Below are 22,348 nucleotides of genomic sequence, written 5' to 3'. Positions count from 1 at the left end.
CGAGATTTTCCCCAGTATCTTGTTTTTGTTAATACCTTGTGTGGCTGTGGACATGTTGGGGCATTCCTTATCAAAACCATTTTGATGAACTGGGGATGTCATTCTGGGCAAGCAAGTATTGTTTCTCAAACATATGTGAGACTTTTGTCCTGGAACGATCCCCTTTGAAACCAGGCAGAAGCAGTGAATGTGCACTGACGTGGGTTTTGTCATGGATGAGCATCACTCGCTGGGGATGTTTTGCATGCTGGGGGAAGATCCTGGCCCTGGAGGCCTTGAGAGGTTGGGGTTTATCCCTTGCTTCTGCCCCTTCAGCACCGAGTGACTTTGAGCAAATTATCATGAGTCCATTTTGCACATGAAATGTTGGAATAATTATACAAGGTAACATTGAGTGTTATTGAGAAGTTTAAATAAAATAGCTGCACAAAGCTGACACATGATTGAATCTCTTCTTTCTGTCCCTGTCCTTTGCATGGAACATTAGACTGAGGGTTTGAAGTGGGTTGGGAGAGGAAAATGTGCCTAGAATTGTCATAAGGGTTGTACAGGCTTCTCTGCTTGTGAAAGCTATAGTGATGTATATTTACCTTGATTCATTCACCAGATATATCTTGAGCGCCAGCCGTTCCCAGTGATAAGTGGGCCAAGTTTTCAGGTCTGTGGACTCTGAAAGCTAATGACATCAATACCTTTTCCACCGCAAGCTCATTGGCATTTCTGTTTGCATAGAATCATTATCAACTCACAGAGCTCTTTGAATCTGAGCATCTCCTTAATTTTCTTTTTGAGAAATGCCCTCTGTTCTTACTACTGAGGTAATTTCCTACCTCCAGTGCCCCTAAATATTGAGTCACTGGCTGAACCCATAGGCTTGCTCATGGAAGGTCTTATCCTGTGTTGCTCTGCCTTAGTGGATCATATTAGACGAAAAACATAATTATGGGATATGCTTAACCAAAATCTATAATTTCACTACTTCAGGATCAGAATAGTCTCCTGAAAAGTGCTTGGACTTTTGTTTTCAGGAAGTCTTAGACTTGAATATTGATGCTACCACTTATTGGTTGGGTGTTTATGGACATTTTACCAAAATGTTCTCATCCGAAATATGTTCAATGTGCTAAATGTTCATGTGATCATGATGGCTGAATGTGATCCTGATACCCACCTTGTTGGAATTGCTGTGAGGACTGGAAAGAGGTGTGTAAAGCATGGAGCACAGGACCTGGTGCAGGATAAATGCTCAGAAGATCAAACCATTTGAAACCTAATGTTTTGCTTGCTCTTCTCATTTGCCAAAAGGAGACAGGTAGAAAATGTAGAACATCTACCAGTAGTTCATCCAAAGGAATAAAAGAAAAATCATATATGCTCTTAAGATCCAGAGATTTCCAGGGGTACCATTTAACAATGGAGCTCTTCCATATCTGTCTCTCTGTCTTTGTCCCTATCTTTCTCGTTATCCCTCTTCTCATTCCTTCCCCAGATATTAGATACAAACATTATAATTGCTGATATTTGGCCATTTTTTTCCTAAATTAATGACAGTTTAATCTGGTTCATTTTAATATATTGCTAAAATAGAATCATGTGGTGCATACTGTTTTTAATGTACTTTTTATAATTGTGATATTGCTAACATCTTTCAAATTCATTAAATATTCTTCTGTAAAACCACTTTAATTGATGCATAGTATTCTATTTTATGACTGTACCAAAAATAATAGTCTTCTATTACTAGAAAATTAGCTGGTTTTTAAATTTTTTGTTATTATAAAAGGTGTTGGGATAAGCATCCTTATAGCTTTGGAGGGAGTAAAATGTAGAATACAGGCTCTGAAGACAGGTCTTGTGCCTCACTACTCACTACCTGTAACTTTAAGCAAGTCAACTGGGTCACAGTTTCTTCATCTAGAAAATGTAGATAACAGGCCCTGGGCAGTTTGGCTCAGTGGAGAGAGCGTCAGCCTGTGGACTGAAGGGTCCCGGATTCCATTCTGGTCAAGGGTACATGCCTGGGTTACAGGCTCGATCCCCAGTAGGGGGCATGCAGGAGGCAGCCAATCAATGATTCTCTCTCATCATTGATGTTTCTATTTCTCCCTTTCCCTTCCTCTCTGAAATCAATAAAAATATATTTAAAAAAATGTAGATAACAGGATTCCATCAGTTTACTGTGCTTTAGAACAGTGGCTATGGGTGCACTGTAACTATTATTAGTTAATCATGGTAAATTGTTATTGTCTTTACACACATACATTTATTTCTTTTGGAAAAATCCCAAAAGAGGAATTTATGAATGAAGGGCTTTAGATACACTTTTCCAGACTAATCTATAAAATGGATGTGGTAACCTGTTCTCCTGTAGTAGAGACTAAGAGTGCTGGTTCTGCCCAGCTGGTGTGTCTTGGTGGTTGAGCATCAACCTATGAACCAGGAGGCCATGTTCAATTCCTGGTCAGAACACATGCCGGGGTTGCAGGCTCGAGCCACAGATGGAGCTGTTCAGGAGGCAGCCAATCGATGAAGTTTCTCTCTCATTGTTGTGTCTATCTCTCTATCCTCTTCCTTCCTCTCTAAATATCAATAAAAACATATTTAAAAAAAACAACAAAAAGAGTGCTGGTTCTCACAAAAAGGGAAAGGTTATCATTATCATTGTATTAGCCTCATCTTTACCATTACCTTGCTTCATGCCTCAGGTTGTGCAGTCTTGCGTTTGATATCCCTGAAATCAGAATGCATCTAACCATTATTGTCAACCAGGGGCTGTCGTGACATGGTAGTATGAAACCTTCTGTTGACAACTGTTAAGATCAAGAAAGGGTGTCAGTGTGTCTAAACGCCTGTGAAATTCAGTCTTACTCGAGAGATATGAAGAGATATAAGTGGATGTCATAGAATTTATATAATGCTGTTTTCAGAGAACATCTCAAATTGGGTCTCAGAAATGCACCTGAAGGCCAGAGGTATCTGGGCTGGGTTTGGAAGACTGGGGAGGACAGATAGAGGGAGAGGACATGTCTAATATCTTTCCATCTCTACTTATTTTTTATACTTCTCTTGTTGCATGTGGTAAGAGAGATGATAATGGCCATGATACAACAGTGTAGAAGCCCAAGAAGGCATTCATAGACATTTGCTATTTAAAGGCCTTTTGGCAGTTGCATGTATCATACTCTCTGAATGTAATACCTCCTGCAGCCTCCCTCCCCTGCTACTCCCTCCTCTTTGTATGTACAAATCCTCACCCTTTACCTAAATATGGCACACTCTACTTTTAAGTCCAAGCTTAGACATTGTTTTAGCTGGGAAGCCTTCCCAACTCACCAGCGCTGGTTAAGTGTCATTTCCGTGGTTTCAGTTGCCCCTTGTTCATATCCTTACCTGACTGCTTATCCCAGGCTGTCTTACTGCCTAGTGACTTGATGCTGCTGCCACTAAGCTGTAAGGTTCTAGAAGCAGGCGCTCTTTCGTTCTATCACCTCTAGGCCTAGTACCATGGCTGGCAGATGGCAGGTACTCAAGAGTTATCAACTGAGTGAGTTTCAGCGCCCAGCCCCTGGATGCAATCTGTGGTGACTATGTCATAGGCCTGCAGAGTGAGAGGAGCCAGTGCTCTACAAGGTGTCACTGAGGGTTGTAGCGGGGACTGTAGTATAAAATTCCTTTTATTTCCCAGTTATTATGAGAGCTTCATAGAGCGAGCTGTCCGTGCTCACGTCTGAGACCCTTATGAAGTGTCTCCTGAAACATCTGCAGGAGGCTGGGCACACCACATCGGACAGCCCACTTCTAGCTGTTAGCACAGAAAGAGCTGAAAATGAGTCATCACTCTCTTACTTGCATTTGGGTTTTTTCAGTTTAATCTGAAACAAAATCTTGTTCATTTACCTTTTGCTTTTATGATTTTCAAGCTACTTCAATGTTAACTACATTTTCTTAAGTGGTCAGTAACCAACCCAGTCGCTTTTTCTTGAGGAGCAAAACACTTCCCCCTTGGGATCAGAGTGAGGTTTTAAGTAAAATAAGTCAAGATGATTTGAGTTCAGAGTCTCTCAAGACTGTCTTTCCAAGCACAGTACTTGAACTCAGGATAATTGGTTAAGCTTGGTGCTAAACATAAGGAACACATTCTGCCTGTGGTCTAGATAGACAGTCAACATACCTTGAATTTGTAGGAACCAGGGGAGAAAGCTGGCCTTTGTGCGATGAACTGTATAACTCACTGGGATCCGTGGAAAAATGGATGTGTTGACATGGTTAAATATGACAAATGAAGAAAGGAAGTCACAGTGATGCCTTAATTCAAGCCAGGCTTCTGTGTCCCGCTCTTCCACTTCCTATTTGTCTGTAAACCTCTGTATGTGGATTTCCCCCCAACATCGCCCCTGTTGGTGACCAGTGAATACATTGTGAGGTCCGTGTATGAGGGGCCTTTTAGGGAAACACAGCCTCCATGAATCAGGGGCCTTTTAGGGAAATACAGCCCAAGGGGAGAAGCTGTCACTTCAAAGCATACCACAGTGCTTAGATAGAGCCAGGAAATTAACCATGTCTGCATGATAATATTCCTTTAAAAGCCTGAAACCCTTTCTTTGATGCTGCTAGTTATCAATCCCTGCTATATACTTGGTTCTATCATGAGATATATTTAGGCTTTTCACTTGTTTTTTAATTGAATCCCAAGAAAACATAACTGGTCTCTCTCTGCCTGGCTGCTCTGCCGGGAGAGAAGCAGTTGAATGGGATGTGGAAATGGGTCAGAGGAGAGGAGAGACCAGCTCTGACCCCTGAACCTCTTCCTGCCACTCACCTGGTGTTGTCAGACATTCTGTAAAACACATGGGCTCGGCCCACTCGTATCACAGTGTCACAGTGATTTTTTTTTAACGTCTTTGACATCATCTTGATGCCCTTATCAAGGTAATTTTTTTTAGCTAAAATTATTTTTGTGTCAATCAATTAATCCTCTATTATACATAAGGGAAAAAGTAGGTATATAGTGTCTGAGGCTTCTGGAAGTTGAGAGGATATGGGAACTTGGAGAGAATTTAGCAAAGAAAATGAGTGAAATTGAATAAACTTTAAAAAAAATAAGTAAAAGTATTGGGACTATAGTATTTAGTCTAGCAAGAGCAAGGTCAAGGATGCATTCACATTCCAGGGATAATATCACTTATAATATAGAGAACAGTGGTGAACTGACTATACTGTAAGGAGGGCAGGAGGAAAAGGAATCAAATTACAGGAATGAAGATTTTTTCCCTACTCTTAACATCAGTGGGCCAGGGAACATGTTATAAAGGACTATGGAATTCATTTTAGTGGACCTTAAAAACAGGATAGATGCTCCCCTAACTGGGACCACTGAGAGGATGTAACGGAACATACTAGGTAATTTAAAAAAAAATCCTATATTGAAAGAGTTAGAATTGAAAAAAAATTTTCATCCATATCCATAAGCAATAAAAGAAACAACTCATATGAATAACAGTTAGGCTTAAATCTCATCTTGGAAAGACCACCTAATCTTATTTTCAGAAAGAAGATTTTGAGTTCTTAGGTAATTGCTTTCTTGATCTGCTTTAGGTTCAAGAATTCTCTCTCATTGTCTTTAATTGTGTTAAAGTATATTTATTAAAGTACTAATGAGACCGAAGCCATACTGATTAAAAACAGAATTATTCATTTCAACCTTTTTTTTTTTTTAAATATATTTTATTGATTTTTTACAGAGCGGAAGGGAGAGGAGGGATAGAGAGTTAGAAACATCGATCAGCTGCCTCTTGCACGCCCCCTACTGGGGATGTGCCCGCAACCAAGGTACATGCCCTTAACCGGAATCGAACCTGGGACCCTTGAGTCCGCAGGCCGACGCTCTATCCACTGAGCCAAACCAGTTTTGGCCATTTCAACCTTTTGATAGTATGGAATGAAAGGTAGGTTCTCATATTAGAAGATGAATCCTGTATGTCTAATTTGTTGTTTGCCATGTGCCTAATTTTTGTTTGTTTTCTTCCTCAATAGTTCACTTCAGGTCTGTTGAAGTTACCAAATTTTTATGAAATGACACTTTTTTTTTCATAAAAGCAATTTATCCTAAGAACTCTAGGGAGGGTGCGTCTTCCCTTGTGTGATTTTTATAGCATTTAGTTAATAAATAAATGCACGACTGGCTAGGCAATGCATATGAATAGTAGGTTTTGCTTATCATCACCCTTTATAATTTTTAGACTGTTTGGGGTTGAGGGTTTTTTTCCTTCCCCGTTCCCCTTTTAGTACTCATTGACTTGAATTACAGCCACTCTTCCTTTTCTTTGCAATTGTACTTTTAAATCTGTCTTTCAAATGTTTTTTTCTGCCTTTGGCTGGTTTCATGTGCCTACTTATTTCTTTATTTGCTGTCGATTTTCTGTTTCATTGTTGTCTTATTTTTAAAATAAGTCAGTGAATTTAAACATTTTAGTCAAACCTTTCCCTGCCTTTTTTGCTTATGTCCCAGTCACACATATTTTGATAGATACTTTGAAAACAGATCAGCGTGGAGAGAGCTCAGCTCAGAACCAGAGCAGGGCCAGTCCACGCCTCCACTCTGCCTGTAGGTCCCCTCTTGGTCTTTGTGATCACCGCCTGAGGTCAGGCCCCTCACTGACCAGACCTCCTGCCATTCCTCTCACCGGGTACTCCTGCCTGTCACTGTCAGCTCCTTCCTGCCCTTTCCTTACACCGTAGCCAGTGACCTTATTAGGAGACATATCGGCAGTGTTCCTCATTGCTTAAAACCCTTTACTACCACTTCCTTGTCCAAAAGATGCAATCCAACTTCTTAGTGTGCATAAATGCCCTGTATGAGCTGACCATTGCCACCTGCTTGGCCAGCCTCGTCTCCCCCCACCACCGCTCACACCCTCCCCTAGCCAACCCCTCTCACACCAAACTCCACACTTGGGGGCAGGGAACAGGCTGAGCAAGGCATGGAGTTGGAACTTCATGGAGTTGGGCTTCAGCAGTGGAGTGATGGGAAGTGGCTCACTTAGTGCTGAGCATCGGTGTGTGAGGCATTGCCCTGGGTGGGTGCTGGGGCCCTGACGCCCAGCTAAGGAATGGCTATGGCGGGATCATGAAGCCGTTTTCTCTGAGAGAGAGAGGAAAGCTGATTCTGAAGAGGTTGCCATTACCCTTCCCACACTCTGATGCCCTCCGTGTTTCTTTCCCCAACCTCAGCCTGCGATGGTGATCACTGGGGGCCTCACTGCAGCAGCCGGTGCCAGTGCAAAAACAGGGCCCTGTGCAACCCCATCACGGGGGCCTGCCACTGCGCCGCGGGCTTCCGGGGCTGGCGCTGCGAGGAGCGCTGTGAGCAGGGCACCTATGGGAACGACTGTCACCAGAGATGCCAGTGCCAGAACGGAGCCACCTGCGATCACGTCACAGGGGAGTGCCGCTGCGCACCCGGGTACACCGGAGCCTTGTAAGTGACAGACTGCTGGGCTGCGTGGCAGAGCTCACCCCCTCCCTGCATCCATGCTGCCGCTGCCATCTTATTCCTGTGCTTCTGTTTCTGTTGCTGCCTGAAGAGTCACTGAGAGGGCAGGCGTCCAGGCACAGAGGCGGGATCAGCAGTGATGGCCACTAGGTGATCCTGCTGTTGGACCTTTAAGCACCAGAGCCCAGCAGAGTCTCAGGGCCAGCTTCCATGCCTTGCTCTCCGCAGGACAAAGATAGAGCGGGCCAGGATGTTGCGCTGGATGGCCAGTTGGGGGTTGTTGGGGCAGATTTGAAGTTCCGCTTTGATTCTCCCACAATCACATTCCTTTGACACCACTGGCGCTAATGGTCCGTGTTTTTCTGTTCCGTGTGGCAAATTAACTAGCTGGATAAAACAGGATGCGTTCAGTGCCTTAGAAAAGAGGAAAGGGAGAAGTTGTTAGAAATAGCCCATGATAAAAGGAGAACTGGGTTAATTAATGCCCATAGGCACATATGTTGCTTTGTGAATATAAAAGCCTATGTATCACATCTGTATAGGATAGTTAGTTAACTCCTTCCGGAGAACACAAAGCAACTACTTAACCTTCACTTTCTTTTGTGGGAAGGACATTCTTCACTTTGTACAGATGGTCCCCCCCACCCCCAACTTAACAATGCTCCAACTTAACGATTTTTCAAATTTAGGATGGTGTGGAGTGATACACATTCAGTAGAAACCACACTGTGAATATTTTGAATTTTGATCTTCGCTGGGACTGCTGATATGGTGTGATAGTGTGGTGACACTGAGCCACAGCTCCCCGATCATGAGGGTAAACCTCTGGTACTCTAGAGCATGTTCATTGTGTTAGGTGATTTTGCCCAACTGTCAGCTAATGGAAGTGTCCTGAGCACATTTAAGGTAGGCTGCGCAAGCGACAATGTTCAGTAGGTTAGGTATATTAACTGCATTTTGAAGTTATGTTTTCAATTCATGATGGGTTTATTGGGATGTAATTTCATTGTAAATTGAGGAGCAACTGTGATAGCAAACAGAGTAAGAGGCAGAATTTGCCAAAAAAAAGTAGGAGATGGAAAAATCTTGTTCCCTTACTGAGAAAATTATACTTGTAAATCATAGAACTAAAACTTGGGGGGAAATGGGGCTGATTAGGTAAATACTTCCTGCTGACAGTATTGGGGCTATAAAGTAGAGCTAGAGATAAAGTGCATTAGCCTAGAAAGCCCTAATTTTCAGAAGAATGAATGGCCATCCCAAATGATTTAATTGTTAATATTGCTTCTATGGGTTCTTATTAAGGCCGCAATTGAATAGGACTTTGAAAACTTGGAGCAGTTTCACCAGAGAGAAAAAAAGACAAAGGCTTAGAGAAGAAGGTTGGTTCATACAATGTGGCCCAGGAGGTTAAGGCATGGAAACCGGTCCATCTGAAGGAGAGGATGCTGAAAATTGATTATGAAAAATATGTGCACAGAGTGGAGATGTGCAAACATTTCATTCTCCTTCAAGGTTAGAACAAATGCACGAGCAAAAGTAGATTTCCAGTGTAGCATGTGGGCTTTATGAAAGTTACATGGAAAGTTCCTGACACCAGGAGTGCTTTGCCAACCCGAGTCGTTCTTGGTGCTCTCAGAGAAGACAGATTCTTCTCAAATTGAAATGGTTTCATCAGACAATACCCTAAAACAAGGGGAAGGACCAGGTGACCCCTCATAGACCCTTCCAGCCAATATGATCAACGCTCTCAGTGTTAATGAAATGAACAACATTGAACAGAGAAAGCTGGTCTACTTTAGGACTCTGGGTGCTGTTGTGTCTATGAACCTAAGGGTTGTGTGGTTGAAACAATAATGGTGTCCTTTGTCACCCATTAATCCCTCAGCTGTGAGGATCTTTGTCCTCCTGGCAAACATGGTCCACAGTGTGAGCAGAGATGCCCCTGCCAGAATGGAGGAGTGTGTCATCACGTCACTGGGGAGTGCTCCTGCCCTCCTGGCTGGCTGGTAAGCTCCCCTCCTCCCTCCGAAAATCACCTGTTTCAGGACATGCAGGTGAAAACGCACGGGGAGGACTTTAGCACAAAATAGAGTCACACTCATGGTTAAAGATTCCAAAACTGGAAATACCCAAACACTTCAAAGCTGGAATGCTTCCGTCCAGAGACGGCAGAGGGTGATTCAATCCTGAACTTGAAGTGCAGTAAGGGCCCTCATGGAAAAGAAAGTAGGACGTCTGTCCTGCATTTCCGCTTAGGATATAAAAGGGAAATAGCTCCTCTTACATATGGCAGCCAGAGCTACTAAGCACTGTACATACTTAAATAATCATTTTCATAATTACGTTCTATTGATCACTGTTGTTCTTTGAGAGTGTTATTTTCAACAGAGTAAGTGTTATATGAAAAAGTTATCTGGTCATATCAATCTGGAGATACTTTCAGGGAAACCAAATTTCCCAAGTGTTGCAGAACGTTTTAGAGCCTTTAGTATCATAATCCAAGAGGAAGCTATAACCTACCACAATTGCCATACTTTGACCATGATACTCTTTCTTTATGTGGCATCACACAATCTTAATGTGATGTGCAATGCACAATGTCAAAACAGGTTTACTAACTAGATTTCTCTGAAATGAGGAAATGATACTGGTTCTTATTCCTCTTAGTTGGTTTGTGCATAAGTCTGCTTGAAGGCAGAAGAGTGAGTAACCAATGTCTGCTTCCTTTATTAGCAAATAAAAAATAAAACAGCGATTTACTTCATGATCATTTCCTATCTCCATAAGGGTGGGAAGCTGCTCTTGTATGATGAAGTGACTTCTTAATTGCCAAATCCATTCTCATTCCACTCTTCCATTCTCATTAGCTTCACTTTTCCAAAGCTTTTGACACTGCTTCTAATCCACTTCCCTCTGTTACTCTTTTTCCTCCACTTCCCTGATAACCCTCTCTCCTATCACTAAAGATCTCCTTTCCTAATCCTTCTCCTCATACAAATCACTTTATTGTATTATTCTCTAGGTTTCAGTCTTGTCCTTCTCTGTTCTTGGTATAAATCTCTGAAAATCTCATCCAGACCCATGGCTTTGACAATCATATGCTGATTTTCCCAAATCTTAACTTGCCTAGACACGTGTCTGTCACTATCCTGTTAGACACCCAACCTAGATTACTATGTATGAAGCCACCGTCTGTCTAGGTGATGCCCAAGCTGGAGGCTTAGGAGCCAGACATGGGATGGAATTGGTCTGGTATTACCCTTGTTGTAGACATGGAGCAAAGGAGAACTGGAGTCCAGTTCCCAGGAAAGTCATGGGAAATAAGGGAGAGCTCAAGAAGTTCAGACCACTGGGACAAGTGGGAACCAAATACCAGACTCAACGTGAGAGTTAGAAATGGTAAGCAGGCAAGACAAGGTCTGATTCTGGAGGCAGAGCCTGGAGAAGTTTCATGAAGTGGTAAAGTGAGAGTGAGGGGCCTTTTATTGGGCACCGATGATAAGGTGGACAAGGGATCTTGGAAGGAGCACTGAGGTGGTTCAAGCAGGCCCATCAAAGTCAATGTTAATAAAACCAAATTTATACACTAAAGCCTTTCTTAAGCCTACTCCTCTTCTTTGAGAAAAAGAAAATCTAGTTAAAACCAATATTTCTCTCTTAATGGCCCAAGGTAGAAATGTTGAATTATCTTTGACTTTTTCTCTACTTTTACTTCTTATATTCAGCCTTTTGTCAATACTGGTCATTGCTTTGTCCTTGGTAGGGGAAGGATTTTGCTGGAGAGAACTATGTGTTCTTTGAATGAGGAGCTGTAGATTTTATACCCCTGGGACTTTTATTAGACATTAAATGTAGAATTGCTTCATCTGAGATAGAATTTTTCTTCTTGGTTGTGGTGGACATGATGCAGCATAGTGAGCCCCACCTAGTAGGTGGGCAGATGGCCATCTCCATCCGCCCAGTGGAGCCTCCCCTACACTCTGGGCCCCCTACCTGGTTTTGTACGGAATGCTTCAGGTCATCTTTCTCTGTGTGTAGTTGAGCTTCCATCTTATACTTCTTTTTTAAACAGTTTATTTGTGCTATCATCCTAGGTGCCTTTCAAAGATGAATATACCTTCCTATTACACATGCACACACATATATATGTCAACCAGAATTAATGTCCTACTTAAAGCTGTTTGCCCACATTAATCCTTACTCATAAACAACATTTCAACAGCATTTCTGAAGCTTATGTGGGATTGTTACAAGCTGAGTAGTTAGAGTAAGTCCCTGAGAGAGTAGAATTGTCACCAGAACCCCTGCTTCCCACAGATTGATCCTTTGTGTATTATTCCTTCAGTCATGTTTATACGTGTGCTCATGGAGGGATTAGAGTTATTTTTACATCTGTCCCCCTCACCATGTTGTCAGTTAATAAGGGTTGTGACCTTATCTTTGATTCTCAGAGTTCAAGTGCTATGCCTGGCACATGATGATTCCCAGTTAGGCGTTGATTTGAATAATCTCTCAAAGGTTTTTTCAGTTTCAAGAGTCTGTGGAAGAACTTTCTCTGTTTGTAGGTAGATAGAAACCACCAGAGGAGACTTAATTAGCACACCAACTGCCTTTGTGGGTAGCCAGGAGTTAGAGGAAATGCATTTTCTTATGCTCTCCAGAATAAACATTTACAAAACCATCTGGTGCTCACTAGCCTCCAATTTCAGAGTGCCCACAGTCTGCCTTTTTTTTTTTTTTTTTTACAGGGAGAGATGGAGAACAAAACAACAGCTTCCAACATTTAAAAACATTTTTTAAATTCCTGTTATTTGCAATATGTTGTTTGCTCCAACAAAACCTTAATAAATAGATAAGTTACAAGGCCAAGTGAAGTAGAAAATAGTAGAGTATTTCCTAGATTTATTGGTACCATATCTTATTCTTTTCCACAGTGAATAGGAATAAATATGCCAAGATGGACAGCCTCTAGGGTGAGGACACATGTCCAAGTTACTCTTGATTTTTCTTACCAGGAAATAAGGTTTCCTATTGATCTTGGCCCAGCAATGTTTGTTGAACCTGCTGAAAATAGAAGTGTTTTTCTTCTTAAATAAAATGTCTAGGTTCATTCCTTTAGATATATTTCTAAGGCGATGTTATTGTTAATTCAGGTACACAAACTTTCAGTCTTATATTATGCTACGTTACAAGAAAGAAAGCCAATGATAATGTGTATTTTCTCCAGAACATATGGTAAAGCATTTGGATATTTCATTTGCACCAGATGTTGCTGTTTATGTAATGGATGCTCAATAAGTATTGTTGACTTATTGTACTTGTAAGACACAAGGAAGAACACTTAGAAGGATTTATAAATTCCATAGGTTAACATAATAATTTAATGTGACTCTATCTTAAGCTTTAGTTTTTTAATAGGGGTGGGTATTTCTTAAGATTACTATTCTGCCACCTGTGAATGTGTCCTGAGATTTAGGCTTACTGAGTAAATAAGTCAGTTTAAAATTTCTAGCATTTTTTTAAGATGATGAGTCTGTGTTCTAAAATCACCTAAATTTCTTGCAGCTCTGTTCCCATATTCCTCCTTCCCTTTCTGTTTCCTCTCTTTCCCCCGTCCTCCTTTGGCCTTTCCCTGGCTGGTGGCCCATCTAATTTACCAAGTCTCTTTGAATGCAGGGCACAGTGTGTGGTCAGCCTTGCCCCGAGGGTCGCTTTGGAAAGAACTGCTCACAAGAATGTCAGTGCCATAATGGAGGGTCCTGTGATGCCACCTCAGGCCAATGTCATTGCAGTCCAGGATACACAGGGGAACGGTAAGGGACAGTCTTGTATTTCTGTTTGTAATGGCGTGAGAGGAGAAAGCTCGAAAGATCCAGCGAACTTCCATTACTGTGTCTGTGACTGTTCTATAATATTCCAGAGCGCCTATCAGGTATCAGAGTGTTTTACACATTCTTTCCCAGCTCAATGCATAGGAGCTGAATCATTGATGGCGATGGTGAATTGAAGAAACAGAGAAAGCATTAGAAATAAAAATAATAAAAATATCAGCCATTCTAAACCTACGATGAATGTGTCATTCTAAATGGATGAGTGCTTAGGACAGCCACTTTAAGCAACAAACTTTTTACCTTGTAAACAGTTTTGGATAGGTTTATATTTAAATTGGATGTGTATTTAGGTATATTTTAAAAATATGTTGGACATAATGTTACCTCCTTATGATTCAGAATTGTATTAAGAATATCAGTCATTTTATTGTGCTCTAGTGACAGAGTAAGATGTGATGGGACTTATGGGGCTCCCTGGTCCCACATGGTATCCTGGGAAGCAAGATAATTAAGCTCAATGGATATGTATGTAAAATTAGAGAAAAGAGACTTGAGAAGCAAAAGAGTATAATGCCTGAAAACAAAGATTTTGGAACCTGTGTCCTCATCTATAATGTTCAAATAATAATTGTACTTTCCTCTAGGATTATTATAAGGGTTAAACAAGTACATTGAAGCATTTAGAACTGTGCTGAAACATGAATATTAATTATTATTATAGTTGAGTGATTTCTATGAACTGTATAAATCCTAGTGATTTCCATTTGAATAATGTTAGGACAGTACAAATATTACCTATATATATTTTTTAATCCTCACCCGAGCATATGGTTATTGATTTTAGAGAGGGGAGAAAGGAGAGAGAGATAGAGAGAGAAACGTCAATGTGAAAAAGAAGTATCAGTTGGTTGCCTTCTGTATGTGTCCTGACCAGGAATCAAACCTGCAACCTTTTGGTATAAGAGAGGACACTACAATTAACTGAGCCACACCAGCCAGGGCTAGCTATCACTACTTTTTGATGGTTTCTGTGACCTAAGAATTCTTTCAACCTCCTTCCTTAAATTTTTTTCTTTTTAAAAGCCTGATCTAATTTTATGACTTTTAATAAGATACTGTAGGGTGTTTTCCCCCTGTTACTTTCTTGTTAAGTTTATTACTAAGCATTTTGTAATTTTTGAAAAATCCAAATCCAGTTTCTAATTGGTCATTTTTGGATAAAGGAAAGCTTATTTTTGAATACAGTATGGGGCAAAAGTAGATTTATAGCTGTGAGTACATGAAATGCAGAGTTTATTCTTATATTATTACTTATTAATTATTGTATTATTTTCCATACAAACAACTGTAAACCTGCATTTACCCCACCCTATATTTACTTATACCAATCTTTTTCATTAACTGTTATTTTTAGCAAATGCTAAAATTTTTTCATCATCTACAATGATAAGTCGGTCTCTTCTTTTCAATATAAAATGACTATTTCATTTTCTTGAATTATTGCATTAATTAAAACTTTTAAATCAGTGTTAACAAAAAGAGGTAAAAGTGGGAATTCCTCTTTTGTTCCTAATTTTATTGGCAATGGCTTCAGTATAGTTTCATGTTTGTCATTGGTTCTTAGAAAACTGTCTTTCATGCTCAAGTGGTCTTCTTAATCCCTATTTTTATTAGGAACTTTGTTAGTAGTATATGTTTAATTTCATTAAGGGCTTTTCCATATTTTGTCAATATAATTAATGCATTTTTTTCTTTGTTTGATGCTATGACTTGCTGACACCTTTAGTGCCTGGTTTTTATGACATGTAATTAGGCTACTTGGTACGTTTTGTGACCTGCATCCTGGGTTGTGACTGTATTCTGAAGAGAGGAGGTTGCTAGATGAGCTCTGGATCCGTGTGTCACTAACATCTTATTATAGAAAGATGAGTCAGGAAAGGAGAGGCACAGGACCAAGTGGAATCCTAAATATAAGTTTGTGCAATATTTTAGTGCACTAAACATTTAAATGTATTTGTTTTTTGCCCTCTAGGGATTCAAGTCTCAAATCTGAGGCAACATAAAAACAACAAAGATATAAGGCGGGCTTATATTCATCTTATTTGGAATATAAAGAAAGGGAATGGCAGCTCATTTTCAGGTGAATTTTAGACTTGAAGCAAGGAAGGTGAAGAGCCAGAGAAAGAGAAGGAAAATGAAGAGGGAACTTGCTTCTTGAGTTGTTCTTGTAACTGTTATTTTTTTGATGGCGTGACCTCTGTTTTCAATTAGTCTGTACCCATCTGGTTTCTAGAGTTCACACACACACACACACACACACACACACGCAGTGAGTACAAGCACATTTGTCACTATGAAAGGAAAACAATGTGTGGCTATGGGGCAGTTTGTGGCAGGAGGTATAAGGAAAGGCACAGGGTCTCTTGCTATTTCCCCTGTGCTGAGCAGTCAGCAGTAACTTGATGACTGAGGTTAGGCCAGAGGCTGCCTGGAGGAGCAGGTACCACCACATGCGTTGCCAGCCAAGCATTAGCAGGATGTGGGAGCAGCTTTCCCAGCCAGAGGGCAAGCAGGAAAACAAAACGGGCACCTTGGGGCAGGCAGAGCAGCTCATGGGAGGCCTAAGTATCAGTAATAGGCTTGGGACTGTGTGGAGAGGTTGAGAGGATATTATCATAAGGGAAATGTAAAGTGTCAGAGCCAAGCAAGAGTAAGGAGAAGTTGGTTTCCAGATCCTCCCAAAAACTCTTCTGAAGGGGTTAAAAGAGTGTTCTTAATGCTAATGGTTGTCTGGGAATCTCTGAGGCCTTCGATGGCCTCGCCGGGGTCTGTGCACATCATGGGTGCTCCCTAATGTCAGCTGGACGGACAGATTCGTGGATAAATTTTGGACTCTGTTAAGATGCAAACTAAGACTGTCCTGCCACGCCTCTGTCCATATTGCCCTCGAAGCGAAGAAGAATGTGTGAGAAAGGAGGTCAGAAATTATAGAAAGAAATTGGGGGGATGCAGCTCGCTCTTCTGCAGAGGAACCCTGTCCTCTACCTAGGGCTGTGGAAAGCGGGCTCTTTCGCAGCACTTTGTATATGTTCTCCCGAGAAGTTTGAAAGCAGGAGCCTGATTCATCCATCCAGGCTTAGTGAGGAATGTGATTCTTTCACTATATCATCGTTTGGCCCAATTATTCCAGTCACTCTGGGAGGGACATGCTCAAAAGGACAGGGAGATAAGGAAGCTGCCACCCCCTTCTATGCCAACTCACTTTCTTTTCCACAAGTTCACAGTGAGATGCAGTATCATTATAGAAATGGTATTAAAACAACCCTGTGACCCTTGTTGGTTTGAGAATTGATATCATGCTGTATTAGTTTATCTCTATTTATTGCTTCTCTGGTTTTCCTAATTCCCAGGCATTATTCAAAATCTTAAATATATATATATATATATATATATATATATATATATATATAAACTCTAAATATTTCTATTGTGGCCAATATTTATCGCTCTATTTTTATCCACCTCTCTGTCGTCTCTCCTAAGAAAATGTATTTCCAGTTTTCCTGATTCCTAAGATAGTTTTTCTTGTTCCACTTGGTACCATAGAAGCAACAGTAGGGGCATTAAATTAGCTGGGAAATGATGCTACTTTTTTCATAAAGGGGTCAAAAAGGGAGATAAGACTGCCTGAGAAAGACTTCACATTCAGCCGATCAGAAAGGTGGAAGCTACTCCGTGATCATGTTTATTTTCAAGATGGAAAATGTCTACTTCTAGAAAGATACCCTATCATTTTGGTTTGGAAGACGGAAATGGGCATAACTGTTATTAACAGGATTCTCCTACAAGTGCAATGTTGACAGAAAAGAAGTGGGAATATGAGCCAAGCTTTACATCCTGGCTACTTTAGGAAGTAAAACTCAAATGGCTGTTTGCCATTTATAACACAAACTAGTAGTATGTTTAATTATAGGTTAGAAAGATAAATATGGCCAGGACCAGCTATTATGAATATTGTTTTCCCAGAGAAAAGGAAGTCTCTGCCAAGATATGATAAAATATACACACTGGTTCCCTGTCATTTCGTAGCTGACGCTTTTCCAGGCCTCCGATCTCTATCAGGTCCACCCACTTGAAGAGCTGTGCTTTCTACTAAGTTACAATCACGCAGTCCAGCGCTTAGCATTCGGGTTTGTTTTCAAATCCATGTAAGAGGGAGAAACCCTTTGACATCTCTTTTTCTTTTTGGTACTAACTTGCAACGAAACCTGGACAGACAGGTTGCAAAGTTGTCTTACTAGCATTTAGCAGAGCCATGATGGGGCCAAATTATAGGACCTTGGTATTTCATTCTCTGAAGTTTACATCTTTAAGGAATAAACTAAGTGATGACACTTATTAAAGCTTCTTACTAGTTAAAAATAGAATACCTTTTAAAAATGCCCTGGTCTAAAAATAGGTAGACGCCTCTGTAACCTTAAAGCACATGTCTGATTTTATGCTAAATGTTAGTGCAATTACTCAGGAATTTACCAAATAATTTGTTGAGCAGTTGATTCGAAGACTTTGCCTATTAACACACACACCTAAAGATGTCTAGAGTCTGTGAAATCCAGTTTGCAAGAGGCTCTTTTCCCTGTCTCTATCCCAGTGGTCGGCAAACTCATTAGTCAACAGAGCCAAATATCAACAGTACAACGATTGAAATTTCTTTTGAGAACCAAATTTTTTAAACTTAAACTTCTTCTAACACCAATTCTTCAAAATAGACTCGCCCAGGCCATGGTATTTTGTGGAAGAGCCACACTCAAGGGGCCAAAGAGCCGCATGTGGCTCACGAGCCGCAGTTTGCCAACCACTGCTCTATCCCATTAAATATATGCAAGAGCCAGAGTTAACCAGAAAAGTATCAAAGGATTGTCAAGATTTATCCTCTACACTTAAATAGAATTCCTGCCCAGCCCTGGTATTGTTAGTACCACACCCTATCATTAAACATATGCAGTCATGTGGGAAATGTTGGCTTTTCAGCCACTTTGCTGTTGCCTTTAAGTATGCTTCAATGTGTTTTGCACTTGCTGCTCGCATTATATCCCTCTGAACAGTGCAGTGCTGACCTACATTTTAGACTCTGGGTCTGGCATGGCCTGGGAGGCGGCTGCTGAGACTCACAGTGCTACCCTACTTGTGGCGAGCACTTGGCTAGATGAGACTCCATCTCCCTTTCCCTTGGCTAAAAGGACTCCTTCTGCTGCAGAAAGCTCCATCCAGTCACCTTGCCCAGTCGAAAGGAGGCTTGGCTGGCCGGGAACTAGTCCTGCTCTCTATGGAGCAATGAGTATTCTCTTCTCTGTCACAGTTCCCTCCAACAACTCCGCTTCCCCCTGATCCAGCTTCCCAGAGCATGCCCTTCCTCTGGGACTGAGCTCTAATGTTATTTTTTAAAAAGACACTAAAGAGAATTTTTAAAAATATTTTTTTATTGATTTCAAAGAGGAAGGGAGAGAGAGAGATAGAAACATCAATGATGAGAGAGAATCATTGATCGGTTGCCTTCTCTGCACATCCCCTACTGGGCATGTGCCCTGCCTGGGGATCGAACTGTGACCTCTGGTTCATAGGTCAACACTCCACCACTGAGCCTCTCAGGCTGGACAATAAAGTGAACTTTTGAGGTCTGATATTTTTTCCTTGCCATTTGGCAGCCCTTCTCCCCAACAGAAGACAGTAACCTGTTCAATAAAAATTTTGCATTAGGGATCTCCACGCCTTCCTACAACCTGCCCGCTTCTGCTCCCAGGGTGGAATCGCGGACATCTTATTTCAGTATCTCACACCTCCCGGATCTATAGAGGACTTTGTTTATTAGTTACATAACTTTAACTGAGATTAAAGTTATGTAACTAATGGCTGAGATTAAAAATTAATGTCAATGTGAAAGCCAACAGAATTAAAATTTAGTTTAGAATCTGCTACAGTTTTCTCTTTGGAACCAGGAAACACGTGTTTTAATTTCCTGATTATAGACTGTGACTAACTAACATTTGGACAGTTTCTTTTCTCCCTTTCCTGGTACCTACTAGAATGTTATATGTCCCTTTGACAAGCACTATGTATAAAACATGCTTCATGTCCCAGGTTCATTATTTTGTTTACGTCATTTCTTTGATCAGTTCATATTGCTGTTACTACTGCTTGTAGTCAGAATAATTCATCTAAATGCTCTTCATATCTGTAAAGGGGTAATCACTAAATAAATACCAAGTCCAAAAAGTAATTTCAGTTTATACATTGCAAAGTCTGTCTGAATCGACTGTTTCACAATGTACTAACCAATCTACCTTCCGCTTCCGCCTTCCGCCTCACAGGTGCCAGGACCAGTGTCCTGTGGGCAGGTACGGAGTGCGCTGTGCGGAGACCTGCCAGTGTGTCAACGGGGGGAAATGCTACCACGTGAGCGGCTCCTGCCTCTGTGAAGCGGGCTTTTCTGGCGAACACTGCGAGGCGCGCCTGTGTCCTGACGGGCTCTATGGCATCAGGTGTGACAAGCGCTGCCCCTGCCACGTGGACAACACTCACAGGTGAGGGCCCATTGCCCCTGGAAAGACACGGCCACTATTTGAAAGGAGAGACTGGCAGAGAGATTCCCACTCCAAGACCGTTTCTGCCTCTGAGTTGTCCTGGGCAGGAACCACTGAGTGAATGGAAGACTTTTGTGCTTGGTGGGAGGTGGTCTAAATCAGAAGTGCTAACACTGTCAGATGGTTGTGGGTGGATAGCAAATCCTATTCTGTACTAATGGTGACTAGCAAAAATTAAACTTGCTGAAGTTAATGGAACGTTTCCCTGAGAGAGGGATTCTGTGACATTCCCTGAGCAGCAAAGATGCAGTGAGAGATATGGGGTAAGCCAGTTTAGTATGTAAAAGTCTCACAAAATTCTCACGGCAACATCTTTTGCTTGACAGAAAGAACATCTGTGTAGAGAGGAAGTGTACCGGTGGACGTTTTTGTGAAAGTGCTTCACATGTGGCTGTCATATGTGAAATATGTTTTCAGAATTGATTACCCTGACATAGAACTCACAGGGGTCTCTTAGCTCAAAAATCTCTCGAAGAATTTCAGAACAGGAAACCATGATCCCACCCACCCTACTGTACCTTGTCTACCCCTGAAAATATCTTTCCACCCCCCGACTTCCTCTTCCTTCCCCAAGGACCAGATACATATCACTTAGAATTCTGGGTTTCATTTGTAAACTGCTGGGAAAGTTGAGTTTGACCAAAATGTTGTGCATTATACACAGCTCAGACGTTATAAGAATTACTTTATTTGCATTCAGCACAGCTGTTATTTCGTTTATGTTTCTAAAAGATAGCTCGTGGCCACATCAAATCTGAAATGCAGTTAAAAGTAAACACAAGCCTGTGGTTGGTCTCTTTTTTAAACCATTGTTTGGAATTTTAAAAAATGGACTTTTGCATTGTATGCATGTATGTTTGTGTGTTTGTGCGCAAGTGCGTGCACACATACCCACATGCTGGCATACATTTCAGTGGGGCACATCAAAGAAGTACATTTGTACGATCTCAAGCAACTTTGTGAGCTACTTTAGTCAACTTTTGGTTTTCTTTATTGGAAAATCCTGCCACTCTTTACATGACAAGGCTAAACAAACATTGGGGAGTAAAAATAAATAATCTCTACAGGATTTTGTTTGTTTTTAACCTCTCCAATATTTAAGGGGCTGGCAGAATTTAGGGACAAGTCCTGAGTTTGGCTACCTTTCCTGCAGAAAGCTTTTCCCAGCAAAGGTAAGCTTCATGTAGCGATAGTTAAGAGTTTTTTGCCATTGTGCTATTTCATTGTGTGTAGACACAGCCTGAAATAAAATAGATTACTAAACCTATACAAAGGAGTTCCACTAGGAGAAGAATTGGAGGAGCAGATAAAATGTTGGTTTTATTGTTGGGGACCATGTTAGCAGTGGCAGGTGCAATTGGGACAGTTAAAAGGTAGTATTTGCATATCACTTACATTTGCATATAAGCTACATCAGGGTATGCCTACACATCATTTTTTCACATGGATTCAGCAAATTTAAGTTTTGCTTTTTGGAACTTTCTGGTTGTTGTTTTTTTCCTAAATATTTTTGATCTGCATTTGATTGGATCCCGAATGCAAAGCCCATGGACAAGGAGGACCAACTGTACATGAAATTATTTTACAATCACATAGATCAAAAGAACACAAAAACCTGTCTAATAAAGCATAACAATCAGAAGATTAAAAAACAAATAGCCTGTGAAGTGCTTTCCTAATAATAAAAGCTACTTTTAAAAATTAGCTTTTACAGATTTCTAGTAAAACCATTTGAATGTTGGTTATATAACTCTATCATGCTGAATTCACAATTGGAGCCAGCCATCTGATTTTTATATCTTGAACTTCGATGTAAAATTCCTGGAAACATGTGGTTCCTTTGAACTAAAAGTCATATGATATTTTTATTATTTGAAAGTCAAGCTTGTTCATTTTACCATTTAATCATGCAAGTAGAGCTTTCTATTACATAATTTATTATGTATATTTTAAAACATTTCATTATAATTAATGAGTTAACTAATACAATGCAAACTATTAGTTTAGCTTGTCTCTTGGTAAATTTGGAGTTATATGGACATATATATTGACATATATTGCAGTAGTATATTTGGGTAGGGGTTTGTATCAGCATTTGCTGCATTAAAAATAAAATCCTATCCCAAATTTAGTGATATAAAGCAATTATTTATTAGCTGGTGGCTTTTTTATTTTTTTTATTCATGACTATTTGTGCTGGGCTCAGTTTAGTGGTTCTTTTGTCAGTCTCCCTATGTTCAGTTGGCAGATCAACTAGAGCAGCCGTGGGCAAACTACGGCCCGCGGGCCGGATCCGGCTGTTCTATTCGGTTCTCTTGCTCTCCCCTCCGCTCCTTTACTTTGAATTTATATTAGTTCACACAAACACTCCATCCATGCTT

General features: G+C 40.8%; 1 protein-coding gene across 3 annotated transcripts in view; it reads left to right on the top strand.

The window, feature by feature from the left end:
• Positions 1-22,348, top strand: part of MEGF10 (multiple EGF like domains 10) — a 171,323-nt gene that overhangs the window by 103,945 nt on the left and 45,030 nt on the right. For all 3 annotated transcript variants that reach the window (XM_080677241.1, XM_080677240.1, XM_080677239.1), the window contains 4 exons: positions 7,231-7,477; positions 9,381-9,501; positions 13,172-13,308; positions 19,695-19,907. In XM_080677241.1, the coding sequence (XP_080533367.1) occupies positions 7,231-7,477; positions 9,381-9,501; positions 13,172-13,308; positions 19,695-19,907 (718 nt within the window). The remainder of the gene's footprint in view (positions 1-7,230; positions 7,478-9,380; positions 9,502-13,171; positions 13,309-19,694; positions 19,908-22,348) is intronic.

This window comes from Plecotus auritus (genome assembly GCF_963455305.1).
Source record: "Plecotus auritus genome assembly, chromosome: 7".
In the NCBI taxonomy this organism is placed as follows: Eukaryota; Metazoa; Chordata; class Mammalia; order Chiroptera; family Vespertilionidae; genus Plecotus; species Plecotus auritus.
This window is presented reverse-complemented; position numbering and strand designations above follow the sequence as displayed.